The following is a 22,183-nucleotide window of genomic DNA, read 5'->3' on the forward strand; positions in this document are numbered from 1 at the left end:
AACAGCATTTTGTACAGCTATAAATGCTGTTTAAGTAGTACTTGCCATCTTTTCCTTCAGCTCCAAGTTTTCAGTTCTGAGAAAAGCAGATTCTCTTTTGGCATCCAAGGCTACGCTTTCACTATCTAAGAGAGATTTTTTCAGCTGCTGGATTTCCTCTGTTAGCTTATCAGAATCTTCCTGAAAAACAAAAACACACATATCAAAAAATATACCGACATAATAAAGCAAAGGTGCTCATTATAATGCATTTAAAATGTAAATACAGGTTTAGAAAACGTGGGAAGTTTACTCTAAAAGGAACAGTAGCAGGCTCATTTGAGATGGGATAAAGAGCAGAATTTCCCATAGCTTTATTTCACCAGAATACAACTGTATGATAATGTAGTAATTAGCATTTTTAGCTGTGTAAAAAGTTTTCCTGATGTATAGGGAAGCAGATTTTAATTATATCTAAGGTTACACCCAAATTAACCCACCTTCAACAAAACCAAAACCACCTCTCAACCCAGAAAACTCAAATTTACCACTGAAAAACATGTGTCCTTTTCTGCTCCTGCTTTTTGTAATTCTTCCACACGCTTTTGTAATGCATTTATTTTGTTATCTCTTTCTTCCAGCAGTTCCGATTTGGACTTAATTTCTGCCTAAAAGTTGGAGAAAAAGAAAAGCAGAAGAAAGATTCTAGTGCCCAGTTTGGTTTTTCAGATAAGAATTTAACAAAGAAATGCTTTGTTCATAGTAAGCATTCATGGGTTTTAGACATATCCCTCATATGGCTGGTAAGACTAACCAAAGCCCACTGATTCCTAGGTTGTCCTCAGCAGACACAGTGTTTAAAAAATAAACTAACCAAGCACATTTCATACAAGTCTTATTGCATGTAAATTCATGGACAGGCTCACCTCAAGTTCCTCATTGTACACTTCAGCATTTGAAACTAGACTCTTTAACTTGGTATTTTCATGCATTAGTTGCATCTGTGGAGCAAATGGAAGCAAAATTGCAGAGAATGTTAGTAAGCACCCACACCATTAGTTTTATTTGCCAACACCACGAAAATAAGCAAGGTCTGTCTTGTGTTTTCTAATAGTAGGCAAATCATATATACACATGCATATCCATTTAAACAGTTACAAAGCAAGCTGGTATGCATTCTTTCAGATAGACAAGATGCAAAGCTCTGTTTCAGCTTCCTCGTATCAAAAAGGATTCAAGTGCATTTTAATCTGTAACAGCTTGAGAAGCAAGAGTGAATCAATGCAGAAATTGTACAGCTGTAACACTTGAAATTCTAGTAATGTTAAGCAGCTTTTTATGCCACAGTGCAGATATTTGTGATTTAAATTGCTCACTAAGAAAATGAGCAGGTGCTAAACCTCAGGTAAAGCAAGGCACAAAACCATTCAGTGCCATCCCCTGAAAGGAGGCAAAGTAGAAGACTGGATAGAAAAGCATGTGTAAAATTGAGGAACTCCTTTCTTTTGGTCTTCTTTAGAGAAGCTCTACCATAAGCACACATCTACAAGTCACAAGCATGGGCAAGGTGAAAACGCAATCTGTAATTCCAAGATCAGTGAAAAAAAATTTTAAAACAAGCACACACCTGTGAGTATTTTTATGCAGTTCAGAATACAGTGAGAAGAAAACCCAATATGTAATCTTTAAACCAGGGAATTGTTTTAGAATATATGGTACAATACTACTGTCAGAAATCAATGTCATCATTCAGAATCATAATTTACATGTATCTGTGGTGATTTAAATTGATGGATTTTAGCTAATGTTTTTAGTGAAATATGTGACCTTTCAGTATTGCTGTGATTAATTTGCTGCATAGGTATCAACAAATGTTTAATGAATCTTTGCAGATAAGGAAGATAACACAATTAGTCTACCATACAGAGGGTCTTCTAAAAAGAATCTTAAGTACAAGCTAGATCAAAATATCTATTATGGATCCATTTTGTTTAAGATCCATGAATATTTGTAGGGAACACAATGAAAGCTGGAGATGATTTTACTAGATTGTAACCTGAGTCAACAGTGCAAAACAATGTAACTTCAGCTTCAAACTTAGTTTCATATTCAGAGGAAATTGAACAGACTTGTATGTACATGTAATCTGCAGAGAAGGCATCAGGAAAGAAACAGATTAATATATCCATGCCTCAATACCTCAAGCTGGTCTGACAGTTTTGACTGGTTGGGTTGGGGTTTTTTGGTGTGGTTTTGCTGTTGGTTTTTTCTATGACTAATTTCACAGTCTAGTCCTTGTGCAGCTAAAACTTAACAAGTAAGACATTTTAGGTTACAGAATCAGAGCATAAAACACTTGGACAGACAAGGAACTTCTCCGCTAAGAACACTACAATGTGAAGGGAACTGAAAGTATTTCAGTGTTTCCTGGAAGTCATCCAGTAGGTAGCTTTATTTTCTCTGGCTTCCTGGCAGAAAATTCAATGTTTCAATTTTTCACAGACATTACTATTCTCACTATAATTTTTATTGTTTTCATTACAAAATTAAACAATGTTAGAAGTCAATACCCACATAGTTCAAAGGATTACCAAAAGCCAGAGCTATCTTTGATTGTAAACCAAGATGTTTGCCACACAAAATGTGAAGTATGGTTTAGCAACAGTACAGTAACTTCAGATCAGTTCCAAAACATTTATATGCAGCAAAACAACTGTCTTCTACAGAAATTGAGTGAAATTCAGACCATACACATATGAAAACAATTGATATGTACGCACACACAAATGTGTTTAACCAGGCTTCAGTTAGAAACTTTAAAAAAATTTAAGTCTGAATTTTACACTCTGAGTAAATACAGTTTGAGCCCTGTCTTCGCTTATTCTATTGCTGAATGTAGGTATAAACACCATCTGTAAATCAAGATCCAAGATATGTACACTGAATAAACTCTAGAAAACATTTGAGCACAGAGGAATTCTTACCTCTATTTCAATGCACCTTACCTCATGAACTTTCTGTGTTTGGTTTTCCAGTGCTTCAAATTCATCCAGTTCTACTTTTTCCTTGAGTTTCTCCTTCAATTCATTTATTTCTGATTTTAACTGCTCATTTTCCAATACTAGGTTGTTAAAGTTAGCTTGCAGGATATTGATCTCATTTAAAGCAACATCCTGAAGAAGCACAAGAAACTTTAGAAGTTGTTGGAATTAATCAGTCTTATTTCTAGACAACACAGAACAGACTTACCTTTTCCAGTGCTAATGCTTCACAGAGCTCTACAGATTCTTCAAAGTGTCTCTGAGTCTAGAAAAAGAATTGCTCTCAGTTAACTGATCTATGAGATCGAGCAAGTTTAGTATTCTTTGTCACTTGTCTTTTCATGGGTAGTCCTGTTTAAATAAATACCAATGCTTACTGGATCATTTGCCACAAAACTATGCAATCATAGAACCATTCCCCAGCTTCAGAGATGACCAAGAGACTTTCTAACCAGTTATAATTCTTCAGACATACAGAAGAATATTGATGTTCTATAGAAGAGTAAGGCTGATCTGACTGGGAAGTATGTCATATGCATACAATGTATTAGACAATCGAAACATATTACATTACCCAATTCATGTTAGGTCCAGCAGTCCATTCTACATCTGAAATTTGATCAGGAGCCATTAGATATTGGTTGTCATGTACAGAATTCTCTAACAAAGCTGAAAAAGAAGATGTATTAAAAAATAATACAGCAGTAGATTTTAAACTGGACATCAATAATTTATCCATGAATTTTACCAGATTGGAAACAATCATTCAATGGCAAAGATGTAGCACACTGCACAGGACTCATGAATCTCTTAACTTTCCCTTATGAAAGGGAACACAACTGAAGTCCAGTACATACTTATGCTGACCACTTTAAAATAAGTTAATGACTACTAAACCAAATGCAGTATATCTACTTAATTACAGACTAGGGAAAATATTTTGTTGTCAAGGAAAGAACCACTCAACAGTATCCTGCAAGGTTTAAAAAGCACCACCACTTCATATAGAAAAACCCTCTCCTGGGGAGAGAATGTGGTTTAGATGGACAGCCTGTGTTAAAGAACAACTTTGACTACTGCATGGCAGGAATAGTTGTAGATGCTTTTACCTCACACCTGTTACTCTCGGTTTTAAGAAATTAAAAAAAGCTCAATATCCAGAAGGGGGAGAGGGTGCTATCAGACTTACTCCCTTTGGAAATTATTTCATCTGGAATAGCAAGACTCATGCTCCCAATTAATCCCAGGCAAGAACTACCAGTATTGTGCTAAAACAAGCTCCCTTTTAGGCAGCATTCTTTGCTGGCTGATAGGTTTCCTTATGGGCTAAACGTGAGCCCAGTTTTAAGAGTTACAAAGCGATTTCAGCAGTATAATGGCAACTAAATGCAGCTTTAAGTTGCTAATAATACAAATCTGCTTTTTAACTCATTTATTAAAAAGGTATTATTTCTCACTTCAAAGCTGCTTTGCAAAGTTTCCTTATTTTTTCCTGAAGATACTTACAATCCTCCATGTCTGTTAGTGATGACACAGACATTTTAACTTTTTTTGTTTCACTCAGCCTTGTTTTTTCAAAGTCTTCAAAATAGCTCACATTTGCCTGGTTTATTTTACCAGGAGCCCAAGTAACTCTTCTCTTTCTCTTGGCCTTTAAAAAAAAATATTTACAGAAAAGTGATACAAGGCGTTTAGAGAACAGATGTTGCATCAGCCTAGTTCTATAACAGTAGCAGCAGCTAACTAGATTGTTGCTTGCAATCTATTCTGTAGTTTAATTTTTAAGAAACTGCAAAAAACAATCTATAGTCTGTTCACTGCAAGGCAACATTGAACTGATACTCAGCAGTGACTTTAAAAAGTTACTAATTTAAAAATAAGGAAAATTATGTAAAAATTTAATATCAAACTTATTCTTCATTGTCAATACAACTACATATTTAATGCTACTTTTTGCATAGTATTTCAGGTAAATAAAATCTAGAACAGGTGCTTACTTTAGTCTTTTCTTTTGAGGAAAAGGAGGCAGAAGTCACCAGCATCTCAGTTAAGTTTCTTATCCTATCTTCCTGTACTTTTTGAAGAGAGTTTTTTTCTTCCAACAGCTGGGCCAACTGGTCTTTTTCCATTGCATGAATTTGAGTCTTCGAAGACACCTTCCATAAAAAGATTATTAATCAAACTGGTATCTTAAAAGCCAAAAGTACTCCTACAGAAGATACACAATTACTAACACTTAAACAAAACTACACACATTCTTTTAAGTTTGGAAGAGCTATTTTTAACAATGAAACTAACAATTTACCTGTAGACTTAGTATTAAAAGAGGTCAAACTTCAGAAAATAATACAAACCTGAGATTTTCTAAGGACAACAACAACAAAAAAAACCCCAATTCTTTCAAGCACAACATAGTTTAAGATGACCTTCTCATGGGGCCAGAAGCCTAAAGGTAGAGAACTATCATTCAACTGTCAAATAATAGTAAACTATTCTAATGCATGTCTTATCTTAAAATGTGACGTACTGAAAATCTATGCTGTTATAAAAGAACTACATTATAGTAGCTAGGTTATTTTTATTTTAAGCTAACAATAGGGTAATTCAAAGGTCATATGGGATTTCCCAAACTCTTCTAATATAGTAGGTAATGAGGAGAATACCTGAGTACAGAAGACAATAAACACTTCTAGGTGCAAGCTTATTTTTAAGAAGAACTTACTTGTGGTATAAGAGGAGAGTTATTTTTCCTTAAGCTTTTTCTACAGCTATTTTTAAATCTGTAATTATATGACAATGTGTAATAATATTTTGACAATCTAATTCACCAAACCAGTACGTTTTTTTGTGATTTTCCTTCATCTTTTATGATCTATGCTCTAAACAATATTTGCAAGATTGCTCAACTACACAGTTTTTTGCAAAAGATGACCACATGAGAGCACTGTTTGGTGGGAAGTTACTATTGCTGATTTTATAAATAGTTGTGTCTATGCATGACACCTGTTTTGCCCATGGTGTTAGACAGTTGCAACATCCTGCAACTCAAATTAAAGCTAAACATCAGTAACAGGGAAAAACATGAATTAAGTTGGAATCTTTAACTGACATACAGTAACTTCTTATATTGCAATTAATTATTCCTTTTGATCTGTGGCAATACTAAAGCAATTTAATTAGTTCTCAGTCAGTGTTAGATTTCACAAAGATATGTTGACTCTCATCATCAGTTGTTCTAAAATTCACACTGTCTTTTCAATTTCTATTCTCTAAATTAAAATGACAGACAACTCAAACCAGTTTACCTATCACTCCAAATTTAACTGGTTTAGTTTTAAAATACAATGTTTTAAAATAGCTATCAGTACTAAGGACAGACTAATACATTTATTACATACTTCTTCCAGCTGCTTTTTCAAATCCAGAATTTCTTTGCGATATCTCTTCAGGAGGGCATCATCATTAAGCACTTCATTGACTTTGGGAGTATTCTTCATTCTTTTGGCCGTATTCGCAAACTGGAGGGATATTATGGGCAATAGTTAAAAGAACAAATATATCAGACTTGCTGTGTCTCAGTTCCCAATAGAATTAAGAGGACAGTTTCTCTAATAATGAGAAACATATAAATAAAGGACACTTATATTAATATAATATTAAATATTTACATTTACTTTTTTTATTTATTCTAAGCTTTGAAAAAGAAAGCTCTCTTTGCTTGACATTAATACCTAAAAAGTGAGGCCTAACAATTAAGCAAAAATATACAAAGTTTTTTTATCTAATAAAAAGCTCAAAAGGCCATCAAAAAGACAGACAATCCTACCTAAATGATTCATGAATAGGTCAATTACTGTAGGTAATTGTATAGGTCCTTTCCTGTAGGATCTGCCTAACATCTTGTGTTAGTAAAGACTTGCACTTCTAACTGTGTTTGGAAAAGGTGAATGAGAAAACAGAGATTCTCTTGCCCAGAAGAGAAATCAACTGCCAGAAAGCTGTAGTAAGACAACCTAGCACAAGATGACAACTAGGAAAAGATGCTGTATACAAAACAAACATTTCAAGTTCCAAGTCCACACAGAACCTTTAGAAGATTCAAGTGACTACAATCCAGCAGATTACATCTTCCACCTGTTCAACCTGTCTACAATGAAGCCCTGAGTCTGAATAACAGTAGAGGTGATAAGTTTTACCTGAAGAGTACTGAGAGTTTCATCCAAAGAAACAGGAGTAATTGTACAAATAATGACCGTCTTTGCATTTCCTCCAAGGGAGTTCTGCAGAATTCGAGTCAATTTGCTGTCTCTGTAATTTATGAAGCTGATGAAAGAGAAAAAAAAACAACTATTTTTTCATAGAAAGAAACACAGTAATTATCTTTTCTAGAGATAATGGGTTATTTGAAATAATTACCTGCATAAACCAGGATTACACATAAAGGATTTTAATTTCTCATTTCGTTAGCTACTTATATTAAAACAGCAATACAAACACAAGTGCTTACCCAGAAGGGTCATCACAAAGTTTTTTGATTACTTGGCCCAGAATGAACAAGCTCCGGTTTATATTGCAGCCTTCTTTCAGTCGGACACCTAGGTATCACACAGCAGGGTTTTTTTATACTTTATTTAAAAGATAGATACGTTTTCAACCTGTCAAGCTTTAGGCTTAAAAGGGTTATCCAAGTGCTAAATCTCAAGTGCCACAATGCACTATGGCCCAGAAGCAGCCAGTATCAAATCCTTTATAATAGCTGAAGTGCATTAGAATAAGACAACAATCTTTCCCAAATGTTAATACTTCTTGTGTAGTAAGTAGCTGGGGCCATAAGAACTTTAATTTTGTTTCCTGTTTAAGTTTTGCAAATACCTGTATTAACATGTGTAAGTATAAAAAAAACCAGCCTTAGATAAAATTTTTTGGGTTAATTATTTCTTGCAAGAGAATATTAACTTGTGTTCTCTCAGATAATTTTCTTCTGATAAACGCATCTTTGTGCGGCTTTATGCTGTCATTGTTAACAGTCAAGCTCACAAGGGTAAGCAGAAGAGGTCTTCAAAAGAGCCCCATTTAACACTCACCTTCAGATCCTGTTTGACTAGCTCTTTCACTTCCTGCCAGATCTACCAAGTTCTGCAAATTCAATAAGTATTTCACAGGTTAATTCTGAGGCAATTTAGTTTTAGATCCTCATAACTGTAAATCTTTGTTACGAATTTCAAAAACTGAAGTTACACTTAGAAAAAAGAAAGAGGCCTGTCATTACTGGAAGCAATCCAAAGCTACTAAATACATACCAACTAGAACTTTCAAGGTACATAAGGGCATGGAAGGAGTTTGTGTTAATTCTATTATACCTGACAGTTTTCCAGTCTTGCAGTGCAATTCCCCCCACTCCAGCGACAAAAAGATAAATACAGTTGCTTAATACAGAAGTGTTAACTACAAACTCAAGCCATAGAAAGCTTCATAGAATCACAGATCCTCTGGTCCAATCTTTCATGAGAAAGAGAGACTAGAAATTATTATCTAGCACCCTGTCCTGAATCAGCTGTACATCTCTCCTTGCCTGTCATTGTGGAGATAAGGAAAGGAGAAATTCAATAACAGATGAAATGCCTCCAAAATCTAGTTTAAAGTCAATTAGATCTTTATAACATCCCATAAAGATTTGCCTGAGCATGTACTCCTCACTTTAATTGGTTTCTGTTTCAGAAGGGTAAAATCCTTTCCTAACTCCACCAAACAAACCAAAAAGGCCAAAAAAACCTTCAACCTCTCTCTCTGCTGTTAGTAGAGGTTACTATAAAGTCAGTTGGAAGAGAGACAGAGCAGAGCGTGGTGTAAGAACAGATCCCATGCACTGCAGTGAGAAAAAACAAACAGAAGTGGGCAGTAAATTGCTGAGATACTGCATGCAGTGTTTACATTCAGATCCCAGAGCTTTTCTACATGAAGCCAGAACAGAAAGCTATTTCTACAACACATTTGATTGACTTAATGCTATTCCCAATGCTAAATAAGAGTGCTCATGCAGATTCTAGCAAGCTCAAATGCTTTCATTTTGATTTCATTCCTCCAATCATCTGATTTGGCTTCCCTAAGAACCAAGGGAACTGTATAGAGAAGGCTTCAGAAACCAAAACACTCCAGAGATAAGCAGTATACTCCTCCCAGTTTAGGCTATTTCATATATCAGTAATAAAGCATAATTTTATTATTCAAATCCAAAGAGATTAGTGCTAAGTGGAGCTATTTTTGGGAAAAAAAATAAAATTAATCTTCTGGCCATTGCAGCTATAGGCCATATGTTCTTTTAACCACTAAGTCTGAGGAGAAAAGAAACTTTGAGGTTATCCACTTTACAGGTTCTTCCACTGGGCTCATCAATGGTCAGAAGCTGTATTTAACAAAGGCAAGAGCACTCCAACAATAGCTCCTTATGCTCCTGGGAAAGGAATAACATCCCCCTGTCCAGCATGAATTGTCTAGGAAATATTCCCATATCACAATTCCCTTTGGTGGGAACATAGCCTCTAGATAACACCCCATGAGTCTCCCTTTACACAAATCAAAAACATGATTTCTACTTAAGAAATGTCTGCTTAAAGTTAACAACAAAGTGTGCTTGTAATGTCATAAAGCAGTATTATTTTCTCAAAAATGCAGCTATGGTAAATTGCCTACTTAATAAGTTAATGCCCATTAAATAACTTCTTGGAATACTGCTTACCAAATGGGATACCATCACTGCTCCATCACAGTTTGCATTTGCAAGGTCACTTCGTTCTCTGCTTTCAATGATCTAGAAGATGATGGTGCAATAAAGTTTAAGCCACTTGAAAAATATTAACACCCCTCCTAATAATGAAACAGTTTTTACCATTCTGAAGATAGTGTGAGAACGGCTGCTGTGTTCATTCATTTTTGTTTCTCCGTAATGGCGATTTTCTGTCAAAAAATAACAATATTGCTGCTTACATCCTGATACACTGGAGATAATGGACAAAAAGCACAATTCCAAACCTATCTGACAACACTGATCTCTGAATATAATCTCAAAGAGATCCTCTATGATTCTACATATACCCAGTTCATCAATGCTTTTCTAAGATATCAGCTGACATTGGCTAAGCAACTTACTTTCTCCTTTTCTGATCCATTCCATTACTTGTTCTGGAGCAACCACCACCTCTTCGATGAGATCTTCTACATATGTATTCCTCTTAAGAAAAAACACAGTAATAAATTCTACTGAACTCTAAAACTCACTTCAATATATTAAGATCACCAGCAATTATTATGGTGTTTATTTCAGTTTGCTTCCTTTTAAGGAAGCATTATTAGTTGAATGTCTTTACTCTGGTCACAGGGGATAGGGCAAGTTTACACCTTTATCAAAACTGTAGCCCCTTTAGGGACAAGAATCAAACAAAGATCTAGAAAGCTTCCTAAACATTCAACTCCTAAGAGAAACACCCTTCTGGTAATTTTCTGAGGGAAACCAGAAGTATGTTTCCTCAGTAAATGTTATAAGGCCATAATCACACAACTGAAAAATCTCCCTTCTTCCAAATTCCAAAAGTATTGACCATTCAGGACACTGGAAGACCTAAAAATCCCCAAAGCGAAAACACTCCCTGCCTCCCCAGACCACCAGATTTTATAATTTGCTGCAGGAAGAAGTTCTTTACTGTGACGGTGGTGAGACACTGGCACAGGTTGCCCAAAGAAGTGGTAAATGCTCCATCCCTGGCAGTGTTCAAGGACAGATTGGACAGAGTGTTGGGTGAAGGCTTTAGTGTGAGGCACTGCTGCCCATGTCAGGGGGGTTGGAAGTAGATGACCTTAAGGTCCTTTCCAACCTAAACCATTTTGTGATTTTATAGTATACTCCTGAAAAACTTAAGGGATTAAGTCTACTTTTGCAAACAGTTATAGAGAAACCAAGAACAGTAAGCCCAAATTCACCGTTGTTCTACTAAATCAAGTGTCCTACTAATTCTGAAGATAACAATTACACAATCTGACACAAACAAGTTTTACACACCTCTGAAGGTTTTTGTTTTAAACTACTTTTACTCCAAGTACATACCATACTTATACTACATTATATGCACTTACACTAACATCCTCACGAATTCCCAGAGGCTTCTTTTTCCTTTTATCACAAAGCAAATCTGTAATGGTTTCATTGTAGATTTCCATGTAAGAAACCCTTAGCAAGAATTCTCTATTTGGAATCTGATGTTAAAAGAAAAAATAAAGAATTAAAAAAAAAACCCAAACCAAACAAACGAAAACCCCAAACAGGCTAACTAACAATCACCTTTTAATGCAAATATTCTTACCTTTAAGGTATATGTTTGGATATCATTCCACATGCACATTAGCATCAATGCAAAATCAGTTTTATTCCATTCCACCTCTTTGCGACTGGATAAATGGTATATCACATTTTGTAGATTATAAAAAGTAAATGTTCTACTAGAAGGGTGACAGTTATCTTGCTTAAATGCCCTTTCCATATCTAATTTCCTTCGCCTTAGGCCCTTTCTTTTATGTATACCTAGTCTTTTGTCCTGGGTGCAGCTGTAACAGTTACTTTTCTTCTTCTTAGTAGCTGGTGCAGTGCTATGTTTCATCTTTAGTCCAAAATCAATGCTGATAGCAACAGTTAAAACACTGGTGTGTTAAGTAATGCTTACCCTAATCAAGGACTTTTCAGACTCTCATGCTATGTGTCATGGTTTAAACCAAGCCGCACAGCCCGTGCACTCACTCCCCCTCCTTGCTCCCCCAACTCCCAGAGAGTTAGGAAGGAGAACCCAAAGAATGTAGCTCTCACGGGTTGAGATAAGAACAGTTTAATAACTAAGGTATAACACAGATCACTACTGCTACCACCAATAATAATAATAATGACAAAAGAAATAACAAGTGAAGGGAATACGACACCTCACCAGCCGCTGACCCATAACTCACCCCACCCTGCCCGACCGAGCATCGACCAATACCTCCTCCAACCCCCAGAGCACTAGCCCTTCTGGATCACCCTCAGTTACATCCTAGGCATGACATGCTGTGGTATGGAATACCTCTTCGGCTAGCTTGGATCAGGTGTCCTGTCTCTGCTTCCTCCCAGCCTCCCCTCCTCCCTGGCAGAGCATGAGGCTCAGAAAGTCCTTGGACAAACCAAACATTTGAGCAGTAACTCAAAACATACTTGTTATCAGCACTGTTCCCAGCCTGGAAGTCAAAACACAGCACTGCACCAGCTACCAAGGAGAAAAAAATGATGGCTACTGCTGAACCCAGGACACTATGCCAGTGAGGAGGGGCACAAGAAGACAGGAAGGAGCAGAGACAGGACACCTGACCCAAACAAGCCAAAGGGGTATTCCATACCACAGCACATCATGTCTAGTATGTAAACTGGGGGGAGTCACCAGGAAGGGCAGATTGCTGCTCAGGTCAGGCTGGTTATCAGGTGGTGAGCAACTGCATTGTGCATCACTTGCACTTATTGTTGGATATTTTCTTTCCCTTTTTAGGTTTATATTCCCCCCCCCCCCCCCCCTTGTTATTTCCCTTATTATTAGTGGTAGTAGTGGTTTTGTATTATACTTTAGTTACTCAGCTGTTCTTATCTCAACCCATGGGATTTACATTCCTTCAGTTCTCCTCCCCATCTGTCCTGGAGAGCACAGGAAGGTGGGGAGTATGCAGACAGCTGTATGTCTCTGAGTTACTAGCTGGGCTTAAACCATGACATTTACAAATTTAACAACCCAGCTGTGTTTTGTTCTGATTTGATTCCAACTAAGAGAGTCCCATTATAATTTTTTTTTAACTACTCATCTTTGCCAGGTTAACAAAGCAACTGCAATATATAGGCCAATGTAAATCCATATCCTTCACAAGCTCGATACTGAAATTAACTTTTACATAACCATTACAAATATTACTAGTCCTTCCAGCCACTTCAATGTAATGGAATTACTCACCTCACAGATAACTTTGAAAACATGTTGAATTGCCTTAGGAATAATGCCTACAGAATCTTCATTTCCCATCATTGTGTATGTCTTCCCTGAAGCTGTCTGTCCATAAGCAAAAATTGTGCCTAGAACAGATTATTAAATTTAACTAATTAACCATGAAATATATTAAAATCAGGAACTGAACACAGTTTTAAAACTTACCATTATACCCTTGCACAGCTGACTGTATAATTGGAACAGCTACACCTTCATATAACTGCTCAGTGCTGTCACTTGAGTGAAACACACGATCTTAAAAAAAAAAACAAAACAAAATCCCAAAACATCAAGCATATGAATACGTTGTATTGCAAGTCAAAACCAAGCTGCCATCTTACTTAGTATTGCTGACTTCAGATTCAATAAATAAGCATCAGACTGTTTATAGGAGGACTCAAACATAAACTGCAACACTTCTAATGCAGGCTTTTTTTTTCTTACAAAAATATTAAGCTTGGAATAAAAAAAGATATGATGAACAGACAAGTCAAAAACAAACCCTTAAAAATGACAGACATAGTTAAATAGCCATCCCATTTAATCCTAAAATAATGTTACAGCTAGTTTATCTATGAGAATTGTAAGCCTGACAAGACAGGCTAATTGTTAAACTCCTAGCCTGGAGCATGATTTTATTAAATCTGTATTTTGGCAAAAATCCCTGCAGTAGCTACATTCACAGAATGATTTGGGTTGGAAAGGACCTTAAGGTCATCTACTTCCAACCCCCTGACACAGACAGCAATGCCTCACACTAAACCATGTCACCCAAGGCTCTGTCCAAAGCTGGCCTTGAACACTGCCAGGGATGGAGCATTTACCACTTCTTTGGGCAACCTGTGCCAGTGCCTCACCACCCTCACAGTAAAGAACTTCTTCTTTACATCTAACCTGAACTTCCCTTGTTGAAGGCCCATCACCCCGGTCCTATTACTAATATCCCTGATGAAGGGTAGAGTGGATCAGTAGGAAGAGACTCAAAGTGAGGTAGTTATGACAACCTAGCATCCACACTATACACTTCTGCATCCTGGGGTCCCAAAGGCCTTTCTCCCTAAATGCTCTGGACTAGTCCTAGTCTAGTCCATTTGTAACTGGAATTCATATGAAACAAACACAGCTCATGTGTTTCAAAGCCACTCTACAGCACGAACCAGGGTTCCATCAGGAAGCTGCTTTTAAAAGCATTTTCCTGTTACTAACAAAACCAGAAATCCTACTTGCCCAGATGGCACTTCTTTAAAATTGCAAAATAAAAAAAGTTGATAGACATTGCAAAAAGCCAGCATCATTAAACTTAATACATTCAAGTGGCACAGTAACAGAAGTCCATGTAAACACCAAAGTAACTGCTTTCATATTCTTACCATAACTGAATACTTTTGTCCCATTCACTTCTGAAATAGTATTATTTTCACTTTTCCAGTGGAGTGACACTTTATCTTCTAAGGCATTTTCCCTAAAGCAAATAAATATTCCGTTACCTGAGGGCTCTACTCCTACCCGGCGGGTGCACCACTTTTCTGCGATCACCACCCACCCAAAGCTCCGACAGCCCTGCCTGTTCTGTCTTTCCCCTTCTTCCTCGGGGAGGAACACCACACTTCGCCCCCACCTCCCCTTTTCGCAAGGCTGCAGCTGCACTCCCGGGAGACCTGCTGAAGGCGATGGAGGAGCCGCAACGCGGGGGAACCCGAGGGACATGGAGGCCTCATGCAGCACTACAGTCTCCCCTCAGGCTGGGAATCAAGTGCGGCCCTATCGCCCGGACAAGGCCTCACCTGGCGATAAGCGGCCGCACACGCACACAGACCGTCACAGCTCCCTCGTCCGCCATCGCCGGGACCTCTGTGGAGCGACAGAGAAACCACCACTCCTCTCCCGAGCGCCGGCACTCAGTGCAGTAACGAAGCGACTTAACCGCCGCACAGTTTAAACCTCTACCGCAGCCGCTTCCTATTGGCCCTCGCGGGACAGACGCTGCGGCGGAGCGTACCACAGCCAACAGCTTCCGAGGGATGGCTTGGGGAAACGCTTCCCCCCGCAGGGCGGCCTGAGGTGGTGCCGGCCAGGGCGGCAATGGTTTGCACGGCGGTCCGTGATGTGCGCCGGTTGGTTAATACGCTATTTACTGAACTTAAATAATACACGTTCACACGTGTAAGTGACACTGTTGGGAAATTAAGTTTATTTCTTTTTTTTTGGTTGAAGTAAGATCAAGGGGAAGGTGGCTCAAGGGAGAGCCTCCAGAATACAGAACACGCTTTTAGCATCAACTAATTAATGACTAATTTATTAAATTACTATTCAAGTTTAAACTGTTAAAAAAAAACTTTCCCTCCCGTATCTTAATAATCTTCATCCTCCTCTTCATCGTCCTCAGATTCTTCCTTCTCCTCCTCCTCAGCTGCAGATAAGGCTGCTTCCTGTGCAGCCTTGAAAGCCAGCTCCTCTTCCAGAGTGGGGTCACTTGTCTCCATGATTTCTGGCCCGCTGACGTATTCTGCTTGCACTGGTGGCGGTAGGGTGGGATTGTGGTTCTCTGGGCTGTATTTGTGACCCCAGCCAAAGTAGATGTTATCGAATTTCCTGAGAAAGAAAAGTTAAAGGTGACACATTCTACCCCTGACAAAAAAAAATCAGTGGAGGTATTGTCAGGCTTCCATGCTCTGCAAAAAGTCACCCTAGTGCAGCTATTCTGTAACAGGAGTATTTAAAAGACAGCACCTCCTTTTTTAACTGCTGTGACTGTTGATTAATACATGTTTCACTTAAAAATCTCTAAATGCTAAAATGATGAAGGGTGTATATCACTTTGCTGCACTGCACAACTCCACATTGGTAACATAGCAGTGTTCGCGACACCAGCTCCAGCACCCATTTAAAAGCATGTGGAGGTCATGACTGCACCACAAGCAAACATTAGAACCACAGAATGTAGCTGTTTTTATAAAAAGTACCAGAGACTCAAGTATAAGGTTTTGAATCGAGGGCTGTGCTAGCTGGACACTTACATCCATTAACTGCATCCTAGCCTTTCCAACAATTATTCAGTTCAGTCTTAAATACATATTCACTGTTGCTGTGCATATTTAAGTTGCCTTCCCCACCAGTCTCTGGAATACTTAGAATTCAGTCAATGAATTAATAATAAAGTAGCTTTGGCTTCATTAGACAGGTGTCTATGTTTAGCATATACAGTTTGTGTTGTGACCATACCAAGTAGCTACTCACTTGCCAGACGCAAAGGCATATGCTCCAGGCCATCGGTTAGACTGGAGGACTGCAACAGCGTACTCTGGGATCAGGTTTGTAGAAGTCTGACCTGTCCAAGCAGGGATGTTTTGAATTCCTGGAGGCAGCCAAACACACAGTCTATGAATAAATTGACGCCTCTACAAAATATTTAAGACTGAGCTACAAGACTTTCACAGAATTCATGCAAGGGTTATATTAATTTGCATGTTAGAAGAGCTGGAAGTCTGAAACAATAAACATAGGTGCTGTATAGAAACAGGCTGTTTGAATGTTTGGGTAGGTAGTACAATGGATTACTAACTTATAGAAAAGATCATGCTTCTGCAATTCAGTAGCAGTCTTTTGTTAATGACTTTTTCATAACTTACGGATAAATTATATTACACCTTGATCAACAAATGGAGAGTAAGAAATTAATTTACTGTTGATGTAATCTAATACTCAGCTTTCCATGTTTCCATGATTTACTGCAGTAATATGCTACAGGATCTAAATTCTTATTTGTGTATCTACACACATGTGTACACATATATTTATTTATTTACACATACACACACACTTTTTCACCTAAAAAGATGATGGAAAAAGAGCTGCCTGTACTCAATGTACTGAACTGTCTTGAACTCGCAGTAGCTTGACAAGTGTGGAGTACTTGTTCCCTTTATTCACAACCAGATTGTTAACTAGTAAACCCAATTATTTCAGTTTTAATGTCAATACTGATAGCCATTTTGCTTTTAATCAATTTTGTAAAAGAATGTGCTTACCCTCAAGGGGCAAACTGTATTTCTCCATGAAGTGTCAGTCCTGTAACTTCAAATATTTACTACCTAAATGACAACATTCCTAGTTGCTCTCCATCACAAACTTCATATTCCATGAAGAATACCTTCATCTTCAGAGAGTGGAGTGAGAAGAGGTGGTCCTATTTCTTGCTGTACATCATCCGGCTCGTCTGCATTCTCCTCATCTTCTTCTTCTACTTCTTCTTCCTCTGATTTTTGAAGAGGATTAAGCCAAACACAGCGACCCTGTAATTGATATGAAAAAATAATAAATACATATATCAGTCATTCAAAGAATGCAAGCCAGTTAAAACAATTTGCTCAGACACAAGCACTCATAGTTAAGGGAGGGGGAGAAGAAAAGAAGTATATATATTCCAACACTGGTATATTGTTAGCAGAATATTGCATCCTCTTGGCAGAGTGTTCCCTATATCCCTCATTTCTCCCTCATTCATGTTCACTATTCCAGAATGATCGTATACCTGCAATCAGTTTTTGCTATGTTGTAGTCTTAGTTTCTTGCCCATTTGGTTTATATCCTGCTACATTACCAGTTATTGCAAACTAAGAGGCTTAAGAACTTTGACACTTCTTTTTAAAGTTTGCCTTGTTATCTAGCTACTAGTCAGAGGAACATAACAAAATGTTATCGTAAGATTCTAATGCATGTATTTATTTTTTCTTCTACAGCTATTGTTTTTCTGGTAATAATTTTAAACCTTCTTTCCTACTATTTGCTGTTATTTCACACTAGCATTCTTGAATTGGTAGACTGGCCAGCAATTTACCTCGCAATGGTAATCAAATTAGTAATACCTCTTTCCAGCACTAGCCTGGTATCAGCTGGCTTTTATTTGCATGTTTAATTCGTATGTTTCACAGCAGAAAATAAGCAATGAAAACTAAACCAAAAGAAAACATCAAGTAAGTTCCATTTAGCATACAATCATAAACTGCCTGCGTTTTAGCATCCTACCCAAGAACAGAGAATTTAAAACATTTTTGTCAAGTAAGGACTTCAAAAGGGAAAACCTAATATGTATCACCAGAAGTTATTGTTATCTATCAAGGCTTAATTTCATATTGTTATCTAAAGGTAGATTTTGATCTCAAGAACACACCTAGAAGCTTCTTAAGTATATATACATAAAAATAGATGCTAAATGTAAATATGTGCAACATGTTATATACTACATCAAAGGTATTTTCTTTAAAAAAAATATTTTAGTCCAATACCATTTCTGGTGAATAGTTCAAATGTGCAGGTGAGGAGTGTGTTTGCCTTCTGAAACCCTATGAACACCACAGTGTGAATGAACTATTCCTGAACATACCTGCGTTAGAATACTCTGTACATGGTGTACCCAGCTAGAAAGAGAATCCACCATTTCAGCCACAGGAATAGGCTCATAATCAGGGTTTTCTTCATATGTATCTCTTCCTCCTTCCTCGTCTTCGTCTCCTTCCTCTTCTGAAAAGTGGTAAAATCCAATTGGAGAGATCTGGGTTCCTGCTGAGATCCGAGCTATCTGTGCACGCAGGTAATTGGCCTCATTTCCAGGGAAAGGAGGAAAGCTCACGATGGGAGCATCCAGTCTACCAGTGAAGAACTTCTTGATTTTCCTGGCACAGACAATCTGGGCTGGTGTCACTGGAGGCAACTTCACCCAGGGATTGCCTGGCTCATTACAAACAAAGTAGACATATTTATTAGCCCCAGTTCCATTTTCTTCTTTTGGGATTGTAGGTGGGGGCTTATATGTGGACTTTGGTGGTTCATCTTTTTCTTTTTCCTCCTCTTCATCTTCGAACTCAGTCATACCTTCTTCCTCAATAGCTTCTTCCTCTTCTGTTTCCTCCTCTTCTGCCCCCTCATCGTACTGTACTTCAGCTATAATATAGTTCATCTCCAGACCCAAAATTTTTCCCCAGAAGCGACAGGTCTGGGGCACTGGCTGAACACTAATTAGTTTTTTAAGAGCAAGGAATATGTGATAGGATTCATCTTTGCTCAAGCCTATTCCAGCCTGTTCAAAATAAAAGGCTGTTTCCATCACATTAGGTAGACTGGTCTCTCCCTGGGAAGGAAGATCTGGAGTTAGAACTGAAGAAGAGTATAGTTATCTATTTGAAAAATCAACAGTTTATCCACTGAATGTTACACTTCACTTTCCTGTAGCGCCACTTATACTCTCAAGGTGCTTCACAGACATTAATTCACTACATCTTCCACTATAATTAAAAAAAAACCAACCTTAAATGCCATTTTAAACGTAAAAAAGAATACAGATGAGCTTCAGCTTTTAGAATACAAGATTTCAAATTTCTAATTGCTGCAAAATAAGGCAAGTAGGAATTCCTACATAGGATCTGCAAAGGACTTCAGTGATGCGGCATGTCCACTATGTAAGAGGCCTTGATGCCTGCAAACAGTGTTATTGTTTTTCCTTGTGTTTGTCACAGATTCATTTGGGGAAAGTATAATATATATTTTATATATTTAGACACCAGACCAGCAATATCTATCTGGAGTGAATATTGTTCTTTTGAAAACCTTGACATACGGTTTAAATTTTTTAAAATACTGGCACCTGCTCACTCTTACTAAGGCCCTTTATAAGACTCCAGCTTTCTTCAGTAGAAGGAAAACTAGGCCAATAATGATTTCATTATTTCCATTCACTTTCTCACCCTGCTCTCTTTTCATGTGGGTAGGTGACTGTATCACACAAAGATAGTTTAAGTTGTTCACTAGAACAACTAGAACAAGTAGAAGTCTTCAAATTTGGAATAAGTAAAGTTAGCTTCGTGTGGAATTTCTTCAGCCTTTCCAGGTTTCTTACACCAAAGCAAGATAGACCAGAGTATGAAAAATTCAAAATTCCTTTCTGAAATGCCCTACATGTTCCATTTTTACCATTGTATAAGCTTACTGTAAAATAAGTAATAGGCTACAGAAAAGATGAAAGACTGTTTTGATGTTGTTACTGTTTGTATTCTGTGATGGTAATTCATTTGAGTATATAGTGGTAACTTCATGTGAAGATCAATATTTTGTTGATTAGTTTCCCTTGTTTTTTTTTAAGAATGAATTCAATTTTTTATTGTATACAAATGCTTCTGCATGTAAGCAACTGCATGCTGAAAAATCCCCTGTTGTAAGAAGTGGCCTTTCAATTCTAGTCGTCCTTCATTACAACCATAATATTTTTTTTTTAGTTGGAGAAGGACAGACTGGAATCACAGCTGGTGCTGGAAGGATCACAAAATTCTCCATTCTCTATTTTACAGTAGCAGCTGTGCACAATATTCTCAAACTGGAGTACCAGAATTATGGTCACTTTAGGTAAAGAAATTAGATGCAATATTCCATGCTGAACTGGCATGTGGGAGATAATGTAAACTTTACTTTCTGTTCCTCTCTAGAACATCTATGGTTTTCAAGGTTCAGGGTATTAGACTTACTACAGGAAAAAGACCCAACTAAGTAACCAGATGGGTTTTCTTTTTCACACTTAGACATGGGACCAGCTCAGCTATGAAGAGGGTACATGGTACTGTGGCTGCAATTATGTATACAACTGTGAGAGGCAATACTACAAAAGGAGACCAGAACTTCCTCCCTTCCTCCTTTCCCTTCCCGCCTTCCTCCCATTCATTCCCTGGTATATATGGTATGTATTTTTCTCTGATAATAACTCACTATCTCATCTTCTTCTATTTCTTCTTCTCCATTTGCCTTGAGGAACAAAGCTTTACGCTTTTCTGCAGCTTCAAATGTTGGAAGAATCTCATGTTCATCTCGAAGAGTGTCCATTTTTTTCCGAAACTGAGTCCATTTCACATCCCTGCTGATATTCTCAATTATGTCTACTACATTTGTGGGCTGTTCATCCAGGATCTTTGTTAGCATATTAGCAAGATGATCATATCTGTCATATAAATGTAAATATTATCAGCCTACTATACAAAAGTCTTAGAATATTTTATTTTTAAGATTGAAAGTAGAAGCTAATCACCTGGAGCTTTGGGGAAATTGTTGGAATAGTCAGATGAGAGTGGAACATGGAGCATTATGGGAATTTAGACTTGAAACTGGCCTGACTATAATATAATAGGAGTAGTCCCATCTTTCATTTTTGGTATATACTGCACCTGCCTCTGGAGCTGAATTTAAATTTGCTCTTAATCAAAACCTTCGAACTCTACAGATTCTCTTAGGAATTTTGATTCTGAAAGATGTTGAATACACAGAAATGTCACATAGTAGGAATTACTGCATTTATAGTCCATGCTATATGTACCCCCTGCTATCCCTCCCCTTCTTAACATATAACCCTTTGCCCTTTTACCAACACTACTTTTCTCTCCACTCATACTTCCTACCCGTTTCAGTTGAGTCTCTCTTTCAGACTTACAAGTTCAGGCCAGATGATGTGCTGCTCTTCAGTAAAAAGGCTTTTGCATTCTGAATTGCCAGCATTTGCTGTGTGGGATCGGGTATCTGATCATCGTACGGACTGTATCCTGGCTGATAAAGACTGTAAGGCTCATGTGGCTGCGGAACAGCCTGCCGCGAGGGTTCCTCCGGAGGCTCGGCCATGGCCTGGTCCAGCAGCGTACGGGTCGAGCCTGGGGCACGCAACAGCCCCTCGGCCGCGGTCAACTCCACTTGTCGCGCAGAAACGGCTGTTGCCCGCGGGGCGGGGCGTCGCTAAGGTAAACCGGTCGCGGTTGCTTAGGACGCCCGTCGGAGCGGGGCGGATGGGATGGTCCGATACTGGGAGTTGCCGCGCCGTTTCCCCGTGCGTTGGGAATGCCTCCTGTCATCCGCTGTTAGCTGGTAGGCCCGATGGTGTTCTCTTCTTGTCGCCGCACGCTGAGGCACAGCAGTTAGCGGGCGAAAGAGCGTATTTCTGAGGGGCCACCGACCCTCCCTCAGCTTTCCTCAGCGCCGGGCAGGAGGTCAGAGGCGCCCCGGAGGGCCTGTCGCTGTGGGAGACATGCCCGCAGAGCCTGGGGGCTCTCCTCCCGGGCTCGCTTTTCCCAGGCACAGTCCGAGCTGTTAAAG

At 38.3% G+C, this 22,183-nt stretch overlaps 2 protein-coding genes across 2 annotated transcripts in view; both read right to left on the minus strand.

Moving 5' to 3' along the window:
* CENPE (centromere protein E) overlaps positions 1 to 14,903 on the minus strand; it is a 36,188-nt gene extending 21,285 nt beyond the window's left edge. The window contains exons 1-19 of the mRNA XM_034065015.1: positions 14,848 to 14,903; positions 14,434 to 14,525; positions 13,229 to 13,318; positions 13,031 to 13,149; positions 11,148 to 11,267; positions 10,167 to 10,248; positions 9,907 to 9,974; positions 9,757 to 9,828; positions 8,105 to 8,156; positions 7,528 to 7,615; positions 7,217 to 7,343; positions 6,419 to 6,538; positions 5,018 to 5,176; positions 4,527 to 4,671; positions 3,595 to 3,689; positions 3,229 to 3,285; positions 2,985 to 3,152; positions 528 to 647; positions 46 to 180 (exon numbers count right to left, since the gene is read on the minus strand). Of these exons, the coding sequence (XP_033920906.1) occupies positions 46 to 180; positions 528 to 647; positions 2,985 to 3,152; positions 3,229 to 3,285; positions 3,595 to 3,689; positions 4,527 to 4,671; positions 5,018 to 5,176; positions 6,419 to 6,538; positions 7,217 to 7,343; positions 7,528 to 7,615; positions 8,105 to 8,156; positions 9,757 to 9,828; positions 9,907 to 9,974; positions 10,167 to 10,248; positions 11,148 to 11,267; positions 13,031 to 13,149; positions 13,229 to 13,318; positions 14,434 to 14,525; positions 14,848 to 14,903 (1,965 nt within the window). The remainder of the gene's footprint in view (positions 1 to 45; positions 181 to 527; positions 648 to 2,984; positions 3,153 to 3,228; positions 3,286 to 3,594; positions 3,690 to 4,526; positions 4,672 to 5,017; positions 5,177 to 6,418; positions 6,539 to 7,216; positions 7,344 to 7,527; positions 7,616 to 8,104; positions 8,157 to 9,756; positions 9,829 to 9,906; positions 9,975 to 10,166; positions 10,249 to 11,147; positions 11,268 to 13,030; positions 13,150 to 13,228; positions 13,319 to 14,433; positions 14,526 to 14,847) is intronic.
* Positions 14,904 to 15,414: 511 nt separating this feature from the next.
* On the minus strand, positions 15,415 to 21,715 carry LOC101869706 (radial spoke head protein 4 homolog A). The gene is made up of 6 exons (XM_005148697.2): positions 21,531 to 21,715; positions 20,816 to 21,044; positions 18,447 to 19,190; positions 17,214 to 17,355; positions 16,301 to 16,418; positions 15,415 to 15,655 (listed from the first exon to the last, which is right to left on the minus strand). The coding sequence occupies exons 1-6, from the start codon at positions 21,713 to 21,715 to the stop codon at positions 15,415 to 15,417; spliced, it is 1,659 nt and encodes a 552-aa protein (XP_005148754.1).
* Positions 21,716 to 22,183: the final 468 nt, after the last annotated feature.

Source organism: Melopsittacus undulatus, chromosome 7 (assembly GCF_012275295.1).
Source record: "Melopsittacus undulatus isolate bMelUnd1 chromosome 7, bMelUnd1.mat.Z, whole genome shotgun sequence".
NCBI classification, from domain to species: domain Eukaryota; kingdom Metazoa; phylum Chordata; class Aves; order Psittaciformes; family Psittaculidae; genus Melopsittacus; species Melopsittacus undulatus.

Coding starts and splice junctions, on each gene's coding strand:
- LOC101869706 (XM_005148697.2), bottom strand. CDS start 21,715: ATGGCCGAGCCTCCGGAGGAACCCTCGCGGCAGGCTGTTCCGCAGCCA. Junction 17,356..18,446: donor TACAGAGTATTCTAACGCAG/GTATGTTCAGGA, acceptor TATCAATTACAG/GGTCGCTGTGTTTGGCTTAA. Junction 15,656..16,300: donor TATGCCTTTGCGTCTGGCAA/GTGAGTAGCTAC, acceptor TTTCTTTCTCAG/GAAATTCGATAACATCTACT.